This window comes from Gopherus evgoodei, chromosome 16, assembly GCF_007399415.2.
Source record: "Gopherus evgoodei ecotype Sinaloan lineage chromosome 16, rGopEvg1_v1.p, whole genome shotgun sequence".
NCBI classification, from domain to species: domain Eukaryota; kingdom Metazoa; phylum Chordata; order Testudines; family Testudinidae; genus Gopherus; species Gopherus evgoodei.
The window spans coordinates 1,730,362-1,747,695 of record NC_044337.1 but is presented as its reverse complement, the minus strand read 5'-3'; the positions used below and the strand labels follow the sequence as shown (position 1 = coordinate 1,747,695).

At 53.8% G+C, this 17,334-nt stretch overlaps 1 protein-coding gene across 1 annotated transcript; it reads left to right on the top strand.

The window, feature by feature from the left end:
* Positions 1 to 16,121: 16,121 nt before the first annotated feature.
* LOC115635908 (gamma-aminobutyric acid receptor-associated protein) lies at positions 16,122 to 16,893 on the top strand. The gene has a single exon (XM_030535246.1). It carries the CDS (start codon positions 16,140 to 16,142, stop codon positions 16,491 to 16,493), a length of 354 nt encoding a protein of 117 aa, XP_030391106.1. The 5' UTR covers positions 16,122 to 16,139; the 3' UTR covers positions 16,494 to 16,893.
* Positions 16,894 to 17,334: the final 441 nt, after the last annotated feature.

Sequence of the window (17,334 nt, the reverse complement as noted above, 5' to 3'; positions counted from 1 at the left end):
ACTTGCCACTTGTCAGACAGGGTTTGTAAATGTTGCCACTGCACAGCCTAGCAAGAAGCACACAAAGGTGCTCAGACTAAATGGCAAAGAGCTTCCTGCATGGAGAGATACTGGTGCAGAAATTTCTGTGGTCAGGAAAGTCCTGGTTCAGGAGAAAGACATACTGCCAGGACAGATGGCAGAGCTTTTGTTAGTAGGAGGTCACAAAATCCTTGTGCCTTTGGCGAAAGTGCACATGGAAACTGAAGATTTACAAGCTGAATTAACAGTTTCTGCAGTTCCTCATAACCCAATGCAAATTCTTTTGGGGAACGGATTTTGAAATGTGGCTCAGGCTGTCCAGGGGTCTGTCAGCAACAAGGAGGAATCTTGTGGTGAAGCCCCAGTGGGAAAAAGTAAAGTCACAGAAACTGATGGGGAAATGGGAAAGTGTCTCTCTAATTCCTCTGCAGCAGCGAAACACCGTCTGCTGACAGGGGTGGGTGTGGTTGAAACCAGCTCTTACCCGGTGGCTAAAGACGGGTCTTGCTCCAAGACATAAGGGAAACGTGTCCTGGAGGAAATCCCTAGAGAAGGGTGATGGAATGCTAGAAGCCACTGCAGTGGGTGCAGATTCCATGGGCTCTGTAACTGGAGACAAACCCAATTCAAAGAGGGAGGAGAGTGCAATGCTTACCAGTGAAGGGTCTGTTCTGGCTGTTAGCTGTAAGCCTACAGCTGAACAGGGGGCAGATTACTCTCTACGGAGCACAGAGGTGTGTGGCTTAGAGGGGAGCCCAGAGAAGGAAGTTAAGAAGGAATGTGGGGACTACAGGAATGTCTCCTCACTAATTACAGGGAAGGGTTTGCCCAGGATGAATTTGCTGGAATAACATCTGTGCTCCCAGGCACCCAACCTGTGCCTCAGGTTTTACGAGGAAACTGTGTAACTGTCCTCTCAAAGCGGGGCAGTCATACAGCTGACCTTTTGGGAACAGAGAGAGGGGTGACTGTGAACAGAGGAGAGGCAAACAGAGGGAGTTCACCTGAAGGGTGTTCCCACAGAGTTTTTTGCCTTTCAGGCTTCTTTGAACAGTAAATACAACATCAGAAGAGGCTTTTAGAAGGAAGACAATATGGTTAGTGAGCAATCAGCTTTTGTGAGCTGCACAGGATGCGCCATGTTTGTCTTTCTCCCAGAGGACAGAAGCAAGGAAGAAGGGATAGCTCAGTGGTTTGAGCATTGGCCTGCTAAACCGAGGGTTGTGAGCTTAATCCTTGAGGCCGCCCAGAGATCTGGGGCAAAAATCAGTACTGCTAGTGAAGGCAAGGGGCTGGACTAAATGACCTTTCAACATCCCTTCCAGTTCTAGGAGATAGGTGTATATCTCCTATTATTATTAACTTCATCTGTACGAAGTGCAAGCTGGTCTCCATATTGGAAGAGGAGGTTAAAGGACTAGAGACCCAAGTATCAACCCTGCTTTGCATCAGAGAAAATGAAGATTTTCTGGATAGAAGTCAGCGTTTGGTACTGCAGGCACAGCATGCTGAAGAATCAGAGAGGGCAGTGCAGACTGGGGAAGAAAATTGATAGCATCTGACCTCCAGAAGAAGAAAGAGGAGAACCCATGTACCCGCAATGCAGATAGAGGCAAGAATTATGGCAGAGAATGGTTTGGAAGAGTTATCTGAGGGAAGGGATCAGAAGGAGACTCCATCAACAGGAATGCATGGGATGCATTGTTGTAGGGATAGGGGTTCCACGATCCCCACTCCCAAGAGGAGGAGATGGGTGATGGTGGTCAGGGACTCTCTCCTAAGGCGGATGGAGTCATCCATCTGCCGTCCAGACTGGGAAACTCAAGAAGTGTGCTGCTTGCCTGGAGCTAGAATTCAGGATGTGATGGAGTGTCTGCCAAGACTGATCAAGCCCTCGGATTGCTACCCCTTCCTACTTCTCCACATGGGCACCAATGATACTGCCAAGAATGACCTTGAGTGAGTCACTGCAGACTACGTGGCTCTGGGAAGAAGGATAAAGGAGTTTGAGGCGCAAGTCGTGTTCTCATCCATCCTCCTTGTTGAAGGAAAAGGCCCAGGTAGGGACCATCGAATTGTGGAGGTAAATGCGTGGTTACACAAGTGGTGTCAGAGAGAAGGCTTTGGATTCTTCGACCATGGGATGTTGTTCCAGGAAGAAGAAGTGCTAGGAGGAGATGGGATCCACCTAACGAAGAGAGGGAAGAGCATCTTTGCAAGCAGGCTGGCTAACCTAGTGAGAAGGGCTTTAAACTAGGTTCACCGAGGGATGGAGACCTAAGCCCTGAGGTAAGTGGGGAAGTGGGATACCAGGAGGAAACACAAGGAGGAGGGTGCAACAGGGAAGGCCTCCTGATTCATACTCAGAAAGTAGGGCAATCAGCTAGTTATCTTAGGCACCTGTACATGAAAGCAAGGAGCCTGGGAAACAAGCAGTAAGAATTTGGAAGTCCTGGCACAATCAAGGAACTATGATGTGATTGGAATAACAGAGACTGTGATGAAGTGGGACTGTTCTTAATGTTTCCTCTGAATACTGTGTGGGTGCCTCAGTTTCCCCTATGCATTTCTTAAGTCTCCAGTGTGCATAAATTGCCGACACTTTGTATCCTAGCAACAAATGGCTGGCACCCTTCTCCCACTCTGGCAAGGGGATGGCTAAAAGTGAACAAAGAGACCGGGTGACCTCCTGGCCCAGGAAATAGACAAAGGCCAGAAAGGAGGGGCTGGAGGGGGTTTCAGTTTGGGGCTGGCTGGGGATGAGGAGTGAAGTGCAGACGTGGGTGTCTGGCTCACTGCCCCCCAAAATGGACCCAGCTAAGGGGTCCCGTTCGCTGTACCTACAGGCTCTGTTTTAGATCGTGTTCCTGTCATCTAATAAACCTCTATTTTACTGGCTGGCTAAGAGTCACGTCTGACTGCGAAGTGGGGGCGCAGAACCCTCTGGCTTCCCCAGGACCCCGCCTGGGCGGACTTGCTGAGGGAAGCGCACGGAGGGGCTATGCTGAATGCTCCAAGGAGAGACCCAGGAGGTGAAGCCGTGTGAGCTTCTTGCCCTGAAGACAGTCTGCTCCAAGTGACAGGAGGCTCCCGAAAGTCCTGACTAGCTTTGTGGGGAGCAGTTCCAGAGCATCGCCTGACTCACATGACTGGAGCACTGTCATGGATGGGTATAAACTGTTCAGGAAGGACAGGTGGGGGACAAAAGGTGGAGGAGTTGCCCTGTATGTAAGAGAGCAGTGTGATTGCTCAGAGCTCCAGTATGAATCTGGAGACAAGCCTGTTGAGAGTCTTTGTGTTAAGTTTAGAGGTGAGAAAAACAGGATGATGTCATGGTGGGCATCTGCTACAGACCACCAGACCAGGAGGATGAGGTGTACAAGGCTTTCTTCGGACAACTAACAGAATTTTCCAGATCAGAGGCCCTGGTTCTCATGGGGGACTTCAATCACCCGGACATCTGCTGGGAGAGCAATACAACAATGGACAGACAATCCAGGAAGTTTTTGGAATGTGTTGGGGACAACTTTCTGGTGCAAGTGCTGGAGGAAACAACCAGGGGCCATGCTTCTCTTGACCTGCTGCTCATAAACAGGGAAAAATTGGTAGGGGAAGTAGAAGTGGGTGGCAACCTGGGCAGTAGTGACCATGAGATGGTTGAGTTCAGGATCCTGACAAAAGGAAGAAAGAAGAGCAGCAGAATATGGACCCTCAACTTCAGAAAATCAGACTTTGATTCCTTTAGGGAACTGATGGGCAGGATCCCCTGCGAGGCTAATATGAGGGGGAAAGAAGTCCAGGAGAGCTGACGGTATTTTAAAGAAGCCTTATTGAGGGTGCAGGAACAAACCATCCCAATGTGCAGAAAGAAGAGCAAATATGGCAGGCGACCAGCTTGGCTTAACAGAGAAATCTTCAGTGAGATTAAACACAAAAAGGAAGCTTACAATAAGTGGAAACTTGGACAGATGACTAGGGAGGAGTATAAAAATATTGCTCGAGCATGCAGGGGTGTAATCAGGAAGGCCAAATCACACTTGGAGTTGCAGCTAGCAAGGGATGTGAAGGGTAACAAGAAGAGTTTCTACGTATATGTTAGCAACAAGAAAGAGGTCAAGGAAAGTGTGGGACCCTCACTGAATGGGGGAGGCAGCCTAGTGACAGAGGATGTGGAAAATGCTGAAGTACTCAATGCTGTTTTTGCCTCGGTCTTCACAGACAAAGTCAGCTCCCAGCCTGCTGCAATGGACAGCACAGTATGGGGAATAGGTGAGCAGCCCTGTCACGGAGTGTGGGGGAGTCCGGCCCTGCACCCCTCTTCCTGGGACCCACAGTGACTCTCAGCCAGCCAGTAAAACAGAAGGTTTATTGGACAACAGGAACACAGGTTACAGCAGGGCTTGCAGGCACAGTCAGGACCCCTCCACCGAGTCCTTCTGGGCTTTCAGGGTGCTTGGATCCTAGCTAGGATACCCTGAATTCCGCCCACACAGCCCCAAGCCCAAACTCAAACTGCTTCCCTCCTGCCACTCCCTTCCTTTGTCCTCTTCCTGGGCAAAGGTGTTGACCTTTCCCCTCCCTTACCTAGCTCAGGTTACAGGCCCTGGCATCGTCCATCCCCTAAAGTCCTCCCCTGCTCTCCCACTCCCCACACAGACAGTCCCTACTGCATCACAAGTCCTCCCCTGCTCTCCCACTCCCCACACAGACAGTCCCTACTGCATCACATCTCTCCCCCCTTCGAGACTGAACTGAGCGGGGTCACTCTGCCCAGTGACCTGGGGAAGTTCAGGGTCCCCTCTCCGGGACAACGCATCCGCTGTCAGGTTGGCACTTCCCTTCACATGGACCACGTCCATGTCATAGTCCTGCAGGAGCAGGCTCCACCTCAGGAGCTTGGCGTTGGCTCCTTTCATCTGGTGCAGCCAGGTCAGGGGAGAGTGGTCGGTGTACACGGTGAAGTGTCGCCCAAAGAGATATGGCTCTAGCTTCTTAAGGGCCCATACCATGGCCAGGCATTCCTTCTCAATGGCCGCGTAGCTTTGTTCCTGGGGTAGCAGCTTCTTATTCAGGTACACGATGGGGTGTCTCTCCCCCTTTTCATCCTCTTGCATTAACACCGCCCCCAGTCCCGTGTCTGAGGCATCGGTGAACACCATAAAGGGTTTGTCAAAATCTGGGTTTGCCAGAACTGGGCCACTAACCAGAGCCTCCTTCAGCGCCCGGAAAGCCTCCTGGCACTGCTCAGTCCAGATCATCTTGTCTGGCTTCCCCTTTTTGCACAGTTCAGTGATGGGGCCGGCTATGGCACTAAAGTGGAGCACAAACCTTCGATAGTACCCCGCCATCCCAATAAAGGCCTGGACCTGCTTTTTGGTTTGGGGGGCAGGCCAGTCTCTGATTACCTCCACCTTGGCTGGTTCCGGCTTCAGGCAGCCGCTCCCCACCCGATGGCCCAGGTAAGATACTTCAGCCATTCCCACCTTGCACTTCTCAGCCTTTACTGTTAACCCAGCCTTTTGGAGTCGGTCCAGGACTTGTTTAACCTGGGACATGTGGTCCTCCCAGGTCTGGCTGAAGACGCAGATGTCGTCAATATATGCCACGGCAAAACTCTCCATCCCCCTCAGTAGCTGATCCACCAGGTGCTGGAAGGTGGCCGGCGCTCCCTTGAGGCCGAAGGGCAGGGTCAGAAACTCATAGAGCCCCAGAGGGGTGATAAAGGCCGATTTCAGCCTGGCATCTGCGTCCAGCGGCACTTGCCAGTAGCCTTTGGTAAGATCCATGGTGGTGAGGTACCGAGCACCTCCCAGCTTGTCTAGGAGCTCGTCAGGCCTGGGCATAGGGTAGGCATCAGATACGAAGATGGCATTGAGCTTTCGAGAGTCCACACAGAACCGGATTGACCCATCCTTCTTGGGAACCAGCACCACTGGCGAGGCCCAAGGGCTGGAAGACGGCTGGATCACCCCCAAAGCCAGCATGTCCCTGACCTCTCTTTCAAGATCCTGGGCAGTTTTACCAGTGACCCGAAAAGGGGAGCATCTTATAGGGGGATGTGACCCGGTCTCCACCCGGTGGACAGTCAAATTAGTGCGTCCAGGCTGGTTGGAAAACAGCTGTCGGTATAGATGCAGCACCCCCCTGATCTCAGCATGCTGGCCCGGGGTCAGCTGATCAGAGAGGGGAATCGCCTCCACCGGGGAACCCGCTTTGGTCCCAGGGAATAGATCTACTAAGGGGTCATCTCCCTGCCCCTCCCAATGTCCACACACGGCCAACACCACATTCCCCCTGTCATAGTATGGTTTCATCATGTTCACATGGTACACCCGACGATGATGTGCCCGGTTTGACAGCTCCACCACATAGTTTACCTCATTCAGTTGCTTGATAACCTTGAAGGGCCCTTCCCAGGCGGCCTGGAGTTTGTTTCTCCTCACGGGGATGAGAACCATCACCTGATCTCCGGGGGCGAAGGCACGGGCCCGTGCCGTGCGGTCATACCAGACCTTCTGCCTCCTCTGGGCTCGGGCCAGATTCTCCCTGGCCAGGCCCATGAGCTCGGCCAGTCTTTCCCGGAAGGTCAGGACATACTCCACCACTGACTCTCCCTCGGGAGAGGCCTTCCCCTCCCATTCGTCCCTCATCAGGTCTAGGGGCCCCCTTACCCGCCTTCCATACAACAGTTCGAAAGGTGAAAACCCGGTAGATTCCTGGGGTACCTCCCTGTACGCAAACAGCAGGTGAGGTAAGTACTTGTCCCAATCTTGCGGATGCTGGTTCATAAATGTTTTTAGCATCCTCTTCAGCGTCCCGTTGAACCTTTCTACCAGCCCATTGGACTGGGGGTGATACGCTGAGGCCCAGTTGTGCTGGACCCCACATTTCTGCCATAAGGACCGGAGCAGGGCCGACATGAAGTTGGACCCCTGGTCCGTTAAGACCTCCTTGGGGAACCCCACCCGGCTGAAAATTGTCAGCAGCGCATCTGCCACTGTGTCTGCTTCGATAGAGGACAAGGCCACCGCCTCGGGGTAGCGAGTGGCAAAATCCACCACCACCAGGATGTATTTCTTCCCTGACCGGGTCGTCTTGCTGAGGGGTCCCACTATGTCCATGGCCACCTTCTGGAAAGGTTCTTCTATGATGGGTAAAGGCCTCAAAGCTGCTTTCCCCTTGTCCCGGGCCTTCCCCACTCTCTGGCAGGGGTCACAGGATTGGCAGTACTGTCGGACATGGGTAAAGACCCCAGGCCAGTAAAAGTTCTGTAGCAGCCTCTGCCTGGTGCGCCGGATTCCCTGGTGCCCTGCGAGAGGGATGTCATGGGCCAGGTACAACAGCTTGTGACGAAACTTCTGGGGAACCACCAGCTGCCTCCTGATCCCCCATGACTCTACTTCCCCTGGGGGAGCCCATTCTCGGTACAGGAACCCCTTCTCCCACAGGAACCTCTCCTTGCAACCTCTCCTCATGGTCTGTACCGCACTAAGGTCAGCCCGGTCCCTGTGCTTCCGCAAGGAGGGATCTTTCTGCAACTCGGCCTGGAACTCAGCAGCTGGGACAGGAATGGGGACCGGCTCTCTCTTGCTGGCTGGGTCTGAGGCCGCAGCCTCTCTGCACCGTGCCCCTGGGCGTTCCCCGCTCCCTGAGTTAGGGTCCTGCACCTCAGGTAGAGTACCTTCCCCGTTGTCGGGGAGCAGTGCCATTTGCCGACTCTGACTACGAGTCACGACCAGGGCACTCTGGGTGTTACTAGGCCAGTCCTCAAGGTCCCCTCCCATTAACACGTCAGTGGGCAAATATTGGTGTACCCCCACATCCTTGGGGCCCTCCTTGGCCCCCCATTTCAGGTGTACCCTTGCCACAGGTACCTTGAATGGGGTCCCGCCCATGCCCATCAGGGTCAGGTAGGTGTCGGGCACCATCCGATCTGAGGCCACCACCTCGGGCCGGGCCAGCGTCACCTCTGCGCCCGTGTCCCAGTACCCAGTGACCTTCCTCCCATCCACTTCCAGGGAAACAATGCACTCTTTCCGGAGGGGCAGCCCCGCACCCACCCGGTAAACCAAAAACCCGGAACCTGGAGCATCCACAGGTGGTATGTTGCCAACCCCCCTTTCCTGGGAATGTAGCTCCTCCTCCGATTGGGTTTTTACCCAGTCCACCCTCTGCGGGTTGGGTCTGCTTGGTCTGTCCCTGAGCTTGGGGCACTGGGCCCGTATGTGACCTCGTTGGCCACAGCGATAGCAGCCCATGTCTCGTGGGTCCCCTTGAGTGGGTCGGAGGGACCTGCCGCTGGATGTTCCCCTTTTGGGGGGGGGTTCTCCATAGGCCCCCTTTGGGAGGTCCCATGATGACTCTCTCTCTGCGTTGAGGCAGGCCTGCTCCTTCGAGACTGCTCCCTGCCATCCCCTGCCCGACTGTCCACAAATTGGTCGGCCAGCTGGCCTGCATGCTGCGGGTTCTCCGGCTTCTGGTCCATCAACCACAGCCTCAGGTCGGACGGGCACTGCTCGTACAGGTGCTCCAGTATGAATAGGTCAAGCAGGTCCTCTTTAGTTTGGGCCCCAGCTGTCCACTTGCGGGCATACCCCTGCGCCCGGTTGACCAGTTGTAGGTATGTGACCTCACGGGTTTTACGCTGGCTCCGGAACTTTTTCCGATACATCTCAGGAGTCAGCCCAAACTCGCGGAGCAGGGCCTGTTTGAACAGTTCGTAGTCCCCTGCCTCCGCCCCTTTCAGTCGGCTGTACACCTCCACGGCCGTGGAGTCCACTAAGGGGGTGAGAACTGCGATCCTGTCTGCAGGGTCAACCCGGTGCAGCTCGCAGGCATTCTCAAAGGCCGTCAGGAAGGTATCTATGTCCTCCCCCTCCTTACGCCGGGGCAGCAAGTGCTTATCAAAGCTCTTTGTAGGCTTGGGTCCCCCCTCACTCACCGCAGCCGGGGCCTCACTGCTCCTCAGCTGGGCCAGGTCCAGCTCATGTTTACGCTGTTTCTCCTTCTCCTCCCACTCACGCTGGCGCTGGTTCTCCTCATGTTTACGCTGGTTCTCCTCATGTTCACGCTGTTTCGCCTTCTCCTCCAGCTCTCGCCTCTTTAACTCGAGCTCTTCCCGTCTCAGCTCCCTTTCATATTCCAGCCGCATCCGCTCCACGGATGCCGAGCGTTGCCGGGAGGATCCCCTGCTGGGGGGTGAGCTTCGCCGGGAGCCTCCTCTGCTGGCCGGGGGTGTCACAGTGCCCTCGGTATACACTGGGCTCCTCCCTGCCCTTCCCCTAGGCCTAGGAAGGGGGGGTCTCGGGAAGCCCTCGTCCGCCGGCTGACCACTCCCAGCGGGGACAGACACTGGTGCCTGCGCTGCATCTGCTCGGCTGCTTCCCTCAGAGACAGGGCTCCGTTCATTCATGCGGTCTCCCTCCTCCAGCTGGGCAATCAGCTGGTCCTTCCTGAGCCTCCCTGGGTGCAGCCCCCTCTGCTTGCACAGCTCCACCAGGTCGCACTTGCGCCGCTTGGCATACATCTTCCTGCTGGCCACTCACAGGCCGGGGTGCTCACCGCTCCCCACGGTTTCCAGGGGGACCCTAGTGCACCAGCCCTTCTTGAGGTCACCACCTCTCTGCCAGGGTCAAGCTGCAGACTCCTCCACCCCTGGGACTGCTCGCTGCAATCCCCCGGGGGACCCTGTTACTGCAAAGTCCTTCTCACTGGGCACACATTCCCAGGGGTTAATCACCCCTTCGTTTTACTGCTCCCCAGTCACTTACTGCAGGAAGCGCCGTCCACGGGGTGCAGTATCTCCCGCCGCTGCCACCAGTTGTCACGGAGGGTGGGGGAGTCCGGCCCTGCACCCCTCTTCCTGGGACCCACAGTGACTCTCGGCCAGCCAGTAAAACAGAAGGTTTATTGGACAACAGGAACACAGGTTACAGCAGAGCTTGCAGGCACAGTCAGGACCCCTCCATCGAGTCCTTCTGGGCTTTCAGGGTGCTTGGATCCTAGCTAGGATACCCTGAATTCCGCCCACACAGCCCAAGCCCAAACTCAAACTGCTTCCCTCCTGCCACTCCCTTCCTTTCTCCCCTTCCCGGGCAAAGGTGTTGACCTTTCCCCTCCCTTACCTAGCTCAGGTTACAGGCTCTGGCATCGTCCATCCCCTAAAGTCCTCCCCTGCTCTCCCACTCCCCACACAGACAGTCCCTACTGCATCACAAGTCCTCCCCTGCTCTCCACTCCCCACACAGACAGTCCCTACTGCATCACAAGCCCGCAGTGGTGAAAGAAGAGGTTAAGGACTATTTAGAAAAGCTGGACATGCACAAGTCCCTGGGAGTGGATGCAATGCATTTGAGGCTGTGAGGGAGTTGGCTGATGTGATTTCAGATCCATTAGCTATTATCTTTGAAAATTCGTGGAGATTGGGGAAGGTCCCTTATGACTGGAAAAAGGCTAATGTAGTGCCCATCTTTAAAAAGGAGAAGAAGGACAATCCGGGGAACTACAGGCCAGTCAGCCTCACCTCAGTCCCTGGAAAAATCATGAAGCAGGTCCTCAAAGAATCCATTTTGAAGAACTTGGAGAAGAGGAAGGTGATTAGGAACAGTCAACATGGATTCATGAAGGACAAGAGATGCCTGACCAACCTAATTGCTTTCTATGATGAGATAACTGGCTCTGTGAATATGGGGAAAGTGGTGGACATGATATACCTTGACTTTAGCAAAGCTTTTGATACGGTCTCCCACAGTATTATTGCTAGCAAGTTAAAAAAGTATGGATTGGATGAATGGATTATAAGGTGAATAGAAAGATGGCAAGATTGTTGGGCTCAACAGTTGTTAGCTGCTATCAAGCGGAGTGCCCCTGAGATTGGTCCTGGGGCTGGTTTTGTTCAATATCTTCATTAGTGATCTGGATGATGGAATGAATTGCACCCTCAGCAAGTTCGCGGATGACACTGAGCTGGGGGGAAGAAGTCGATATGTTGGAGGGTAGGGATAGGGTCCAGAGTGACCTAGACAAATTGGAGGATTGGGCCAAAAGAAATCTGATGAGGCTCCACAAGGCCAAGTGCAGAGTCCTGCACTTAGGACAGAAGAATCCCATGCACTGCTACCGGCTGGGGACTGACTGGCTAAGCAGCAGTTCTGCAGAAAAGGACCTGGGAATTACAGTGGACGAGAAGCTGGATATGAGTCAGCAGTGTGCCCTTGTTGCCAAGAAGGCTAACGGCATATTGGGCTGTATTAGTAGGAGCATTGCCAGCAGATTGAGGGAAATGATTATTCCTCTCTATTCGGCACTGGTGAGGCCACATCTGGAGTACTGTGTCCAGTTTTGGGCCCCCCACTACACAAAGGATGTGGACAAATTGGAGAGAGTCCAGCGGAGGGCAACAGAAATGATTGGGGGTTGGAGTACATGACTTATAAGGAGAGGCTGAGGGAACTGGGGTTATTTAGTCTGCAGAAGAGAAGCTGCTTTACTGCACAGAAACTTGCCAGTGTAGACAGGGCCACAGACTTCCCTAGCTGAGGAATCCGCTCCTGTCATTTACAAGAAGACTTCTTTACACCACTCTGGCAAGGCAAAGGAGCCTTAGGGCTTGTCTACATCACAAAGTTGCAGCGCTGGTGAGGGGGTTACAGCGCTGCAACTTAGGAGGTGTACACATCTGCAGGGCATCACCAGCGCTGCAACTCCCTGTTTGCAGCGCTGGCCGTACTCCCGTTTTGTCTCGGGTGGAGAAGATCCAGCGCTGGTGATACAGCGCTGGTAATCAAGTGTAGACACTTACCAGCGCTTTTCTTGACCTCCGTGGAATAAGCAGGTATCCCAGCATACCTGAGGAAGCCTCTGGTAATCAAGCTGGTCTCCTTCCCCGGTTTGCTCTTGCGTTCCCCGAACCCCGAGCAAGCAGGTCTCCTTCCCTGCGGTTTGCAGGGGAGTTCGGGGAACGCGAGAGCAAACCGCGGCAAAGCTGGTCTCCTTTCCCGGTTTGCTCTCGCGTTCCCCGAACCTCCGTGCAAGCAGGTCTCCTTCCCTGCGGTTTGCAGGGGGGTTCGGGGAACGCGAGAGCAAACCACGGCAAAGCTGGTCTCCTTCCCCGGTTTGCTCTCGCGTTCCCCGAACCCCCCTTGGAGCTGCCCAACAGCGCTGCAGTATGGCCACATCTAACACCACTTGCAGCGCTGGTTGCTGTAAGTGTGGCCACTCTGCAGCGCTGGCCCTATACAGCTGTACTAATACAGCTGTAACAACCAGCGCTGCAAAATTTTAGATGTAGACATACCCTTAATTGACCAAGAATGGCAACAATTCACTAACAATGGGAACATCAGCAGCCTGCCTGTTTAGTTGTTACATTTCTGCTCTTTCTCAGGGACAGAGCCTGCTTCACACTGCCCTATGCCTCCAAGCCAGGGATGCAGCAACAGGGAGGAGAGGGACAGAGTGAGGGTTTGGCTACACTTGCAGGTGTGCAGCGCTGGGAGTTAAAGCTGTCTTTGTACAGCTGTGTAGAGAAAGCGCTGCAGTGTGGCCACATTTGCAGTATTTGCAGCGGTGTTGGGAGTGGTGCATTATGGGCAGCTATCCCACAGGGCACCTCATCCCATTTTGGCACCATTTGGGCGCCGTGGGTTGTGGGAAGGGGCTGGAGGGGACGGGTCATTCTGCTTCCTGTCCCAACGCCCCGTGATGCATCACTTCACACCCCAGCAATCCGTTTTTCCGTCCACGTTTGGTGCCATCTTGACTCTCTCAATGGTTTCTGTGCAGCGCGATTTCTGTGGGAAATGGAGCCCGAATTGCTGAGGAGTATGCTGACGAGTCTCACCAGCACATCACATTTGGCAGTTGAGCTATTCCTTAAGATACAAAGTGATGAGGAGTCTGACGATAATAGCGAGTCACCTGACGTGTATGACACTAAATTGCTTCTGGCATTCACAGAAATGCTCAGCACCGTGGAACGCCGCTTTTGAGCTCGGGAAACAAGCACTGAGTGGTGGGATCACATCGTCATAGAAGTCTGGGATGACGAGCAGTGGCTGCAGAACTTTTGGATGAGAAAAGCCACTTTCATGGGACTGTGTGCTGAGCTCGCCCCCACCCTGCGGCGCAAGGACACAAGATTGAGAGCTGCCCTGATGGTGGAGAAGTGGGTGGCTATTGCAATCTGGAAGCTGGCAACTTCAGACAGCTACCGATCGGTCGCTAACCAGTTTGGAGTGGGAAAGTCGACTGTTGGAATCGTGTTGATGCAAGTTTGCAGGGCCGTTAATCGCATCCTGCTAAGAAGAACTGTGACTCTGGAGAACGTGTAGGACATTGTGGATGGCTTTGCACAAATGGGTTTCCCTAACTGTGGAGAGGCGATAGATGGGACGCATATTCCGATTCTGGCACCACCGCACCTAGCATCCGAGTACGTTAATCAGAAGGGGTATTTCTCTATGGTTCTCCAGGTGCTTGTGGACCACCGTGGGCGTTTCATTGACATTAACACAAGCTGGCCTGGAAAGGTGCATGAGGCACGCATCTTTTGGAACACTGGCCTGTTCAGGAAGCTGCAGGCAGGGACTTTTTTCCCAGACCGGAAGATCGCAGTAGGGGACATTGAAATGCCCTGGAGACCCCGCTTACCCGTTAATGCCTTGGCTCATGAAACCATATACAGGGAAGCTTGACAGGAGCAAGGATTGGTTCAACTACAGGCTGAGCCGGTGCCAAATGACTGTGGAGTGTGCTTTTGACCATTTAAAGGGGCGCTGGCAGTCTCTGTATGGGAAGCTAGACTTGGGGGAAGGCAGCATCCCCGTGGTTATATGCACATGCTGTACCCTCCATAATATTTGTGAAGGCAAAGGTGAAAGATTCAGTCAGGTATGGACCTCCGAGGTTCAACGCCTGGAGGCTGAATTTAAACAGCCAGAGAGCAGGGCGACTAGAGAGGCCCAGCACAAGGCTTCAAGGATTAGGGATGCCTTGAGGGGAGAATTTGAGGTTGAAAACCAACAGTAATGTTTGGTGCCTTGCACGGGAGTGAAGTGCAGTGGTTACAATGTTAGTAGGAATCTGTTTTTCCTAAGCTGATCTGCAGTGCCTGTTTCTTTCCTGGGTTAAGGTATCTTTGACTTTCTGCAATAATAAAGACTGTTTTCAAAGCCAAGAATTCATTTATTGAAAAGAAAATAACTTTATTGACAGACACACAACATTTTGGGCAGGGGGGTGGGGTGGGGAACTGTACAGTCACAGGTTTTAATATGTCCTGTCTGGAGTGCTGTGCAATGACTGCTGCACTTCAGGATGCCTATACTGCATGGTGATGGGGGTTGAGTGCAGAGGGTAAGGGTCGTAGTTCTCAGGGCTGGGTGGTGAACGTACAGGTATTGGAAGCAGCTGGTGGAGGTAAGAACCTGGATGCTGGGGAAGTGGGTTTTGAGCTGACATTGGGGCACAAGGGAAAGAGCTTTGGGACGGGGAAGGGGTGGTGCGGTAGTGCTCAGCCTGCATGGCTATGAGCGCTTGGATAGAGTCCGCTTGGCGCGCCAGGATGCTTATCAGCTGCTTTGTGCTTTTCTTCCTGACCGCTGAGTTTTTCTGGCAGATCCTGCTTTCCCTTTCCCTCCAGTCCTGCAATTTTTGATTCTCTGTGGCAGAGTGATCCATAACTGTTTGCAGCAGGTCATCTTTGCTTTTTCGCAGCTTCTTCCGGAGGTTTTGGAGTCTTTGAGCTGTTGATAACACGGGAAGCCGAGAACTCAAGGTTGCTTGTGGAAAGGCAAAAAAGGCAACAGTTAACAGAGGCAGCATTGTTTATATCTCAGACAGTTATTCCCACACAGTGAAGGAGTAACATTCTTCACAACAGCATAATTTTTCCATACCAAAGAGAGTGCACATAACCCACAGGAGCCCCAAAATGGTGAGTAAGGGGAACTGATTGCTTCAGGGCTGTACTGTCCTCGGGGTTTCTGTGCGTTGGGGAAAGCAAACAGCTGCAGGGGGCACCTACACTGAACACTTTCCCAACATTTTCCAGAGGAGTTGATCCTGGAAGATATCTCACCTGGGAAGAGCGGGAGGGTCTTCTACAGCAATGCGGATTCCGCCTTGGCCCCTATGCAGCTTGCCTGTGTGCAGCAATGGTCCCCCCGCCCCTTGCTATTCCACATCTAGGCATGCATGCATGCATGCAGAACCCTCCCTCCTCTCCCGAAAAATTTCCATCCTGAAAATAAAAGCTGCTTACTGGAAACCCGCTCCTCTGTTTGTCCTCCACCAAGTACCGGCTGCTGCGACTGGCTACCTTCCTCCTGGCTTGAGAAGAGCTCCTAGCTGCATGCCTCCAGGGACTCCGGGGTGTCTCCCTGCACCCCAGTACCCTCACTCTCGGTTTCCTCCTCCCCCCACTCCTCCTTTCCCCCCCCCACTCTGAAGTGTCCATTGTGGTCCTTGGATTGGTGGTGGGGTCATCCCCAAGTATCACGTCCAGCTCTTTGTAAAAACGGCAGGTCATGGGAACAGCGCCGGAGCGGCAATTTCCCTCACGGGATTTGCAATAGGTAATCTGCAGCTCCTTCACTTTAACCCTGCACTGCAGCGCGTCCCGGTCATGGCCCCTTTCCAGCATGGCCCTTGATACCTGCCCAAAGGTATCATAATTCCTACGGCTGGAGTGCAGCTGGGACTGCACAGCTTCCTCCCCCCAAACACTGATGAGGTCCAGCAACTCGCCATTGCTCCATGCTGGGGCTCGTTTGGCACGTGGAGGCATGGGCACCTGGAAAGATTCACTGATTGCACTCCACACCTGGCTGAGCAAACAGGAAGGGGATTTTTAAAATTCCCGGGGCATTTAAAGGGTGGGTCACCTGAGGCCAGAGCAGTAGAGTTCGAACTGATGAGCAGAGTGGCTGAACAGGCATTCTGGGATACTTCCGAATACCTCTGGATGCCAATAACAGCACTTTTGGTGGCCACACTGGTGGGGCAGCGCTGCATCATCAGCGCTGCAGTCGTTATTCCCCAGGCCGAGGTGGAGTACAGCCAGGGCTGTAGCCAGGGAGATACAGCGCTGGATGTGCCTCCCAAGTGTGGACGGTGCCATGAAGTTCCTGTACAAGGAGGAGCAGCCCTTCAAGCGGCACCACTGCGAGGGCGAGAAGATCCGCAAGAAATACCCGGATCGCATCCCAGTGATTGTGGAGAAAGCGCCCAAAGCCCGGATAGGAGACCTGAACAAGAAGAAATACCTGGTCCCGTCAGACCTCACAGTCGGACAGTTCTACTTCCTGATCTGGAAGCGAATCCACCTAAGGGCTGCGGATGCTTTGTTCTTCTTCGTCAACAACGTCATCCCCCCGACCAGCGCCACCATGGGCCAGCTGTACCAGGAGCACCATGAGGAAGACTTCTTCCTGTACATCGCCTACAGTGACAAGAGCATCTATGGCATGTGAGGCGCCCCACTTAGCCCTGCCGCTGGGGGCGCCCTCCTCCCCGAAGGGACCTGCACTTTTTCCTTTTGTTGGTTGATCTCCTTGATAAGAGCATTTGTTCTCCCGGGGTGAGGATGGGGGGGCACCCCTCCCTGTCACCCCCCCATCTGCATAATTAAATCCTCCCCATGTAACCACCCCTCCCTGCTCTGCCTGGGTCCTTGGCTAACCTCTGATTTCCTGCCATGAAGGGTTTTTACAACTCCCCCCTTGGGCATCCACCCCCCCCCCCAAATTGCTGGCTCCTTGTGTCACCCAGCAGGGCCCCGAGCTGCCATGGGGGGCCCCGTCAGCGCTTGTAATGTGGTGTGTGCGTGGGGGGGAGGCGAAAGGGGAGGGCATAATAAAATAAGAAGGAAAATAAAAAAGTGTGGACGGTGAGTGAGTTGCAGCGCTGTAAAGCCACCACCAGCACTGCAACTCTCCAGTGTAGCCAAGCCCTGAGTCTTTCTCAGGCCTTGCTTACACTGGCCCCCTACAGCGCTGCAAGTTTCTCGCTCAGGGGAGTGAAAAATCACCCCCCTGAGAGCAGCAAGTTACAGCGCTGTAAAGCGCCAGTGTAAACAGTGCCCCAGTGCTGGGAGCGCGGCTCCCAGCGCTGTAAGCTAATCCCCACGGGGAGGTGGAGTACCTGCAGCGCTGGGAGAGCTCTCTCCCAGCGCTGGCGCCACGACCACACTCGCACTTCAAAGACATACCCTCAGGGTTTACTTGACTAACTTAAACTTAAAATCAGTCTTATAAAATAAACTAAGAATAAAACTTAGGGAGACCAATCTCAGCCTAGTTCCCTTGAAACTTT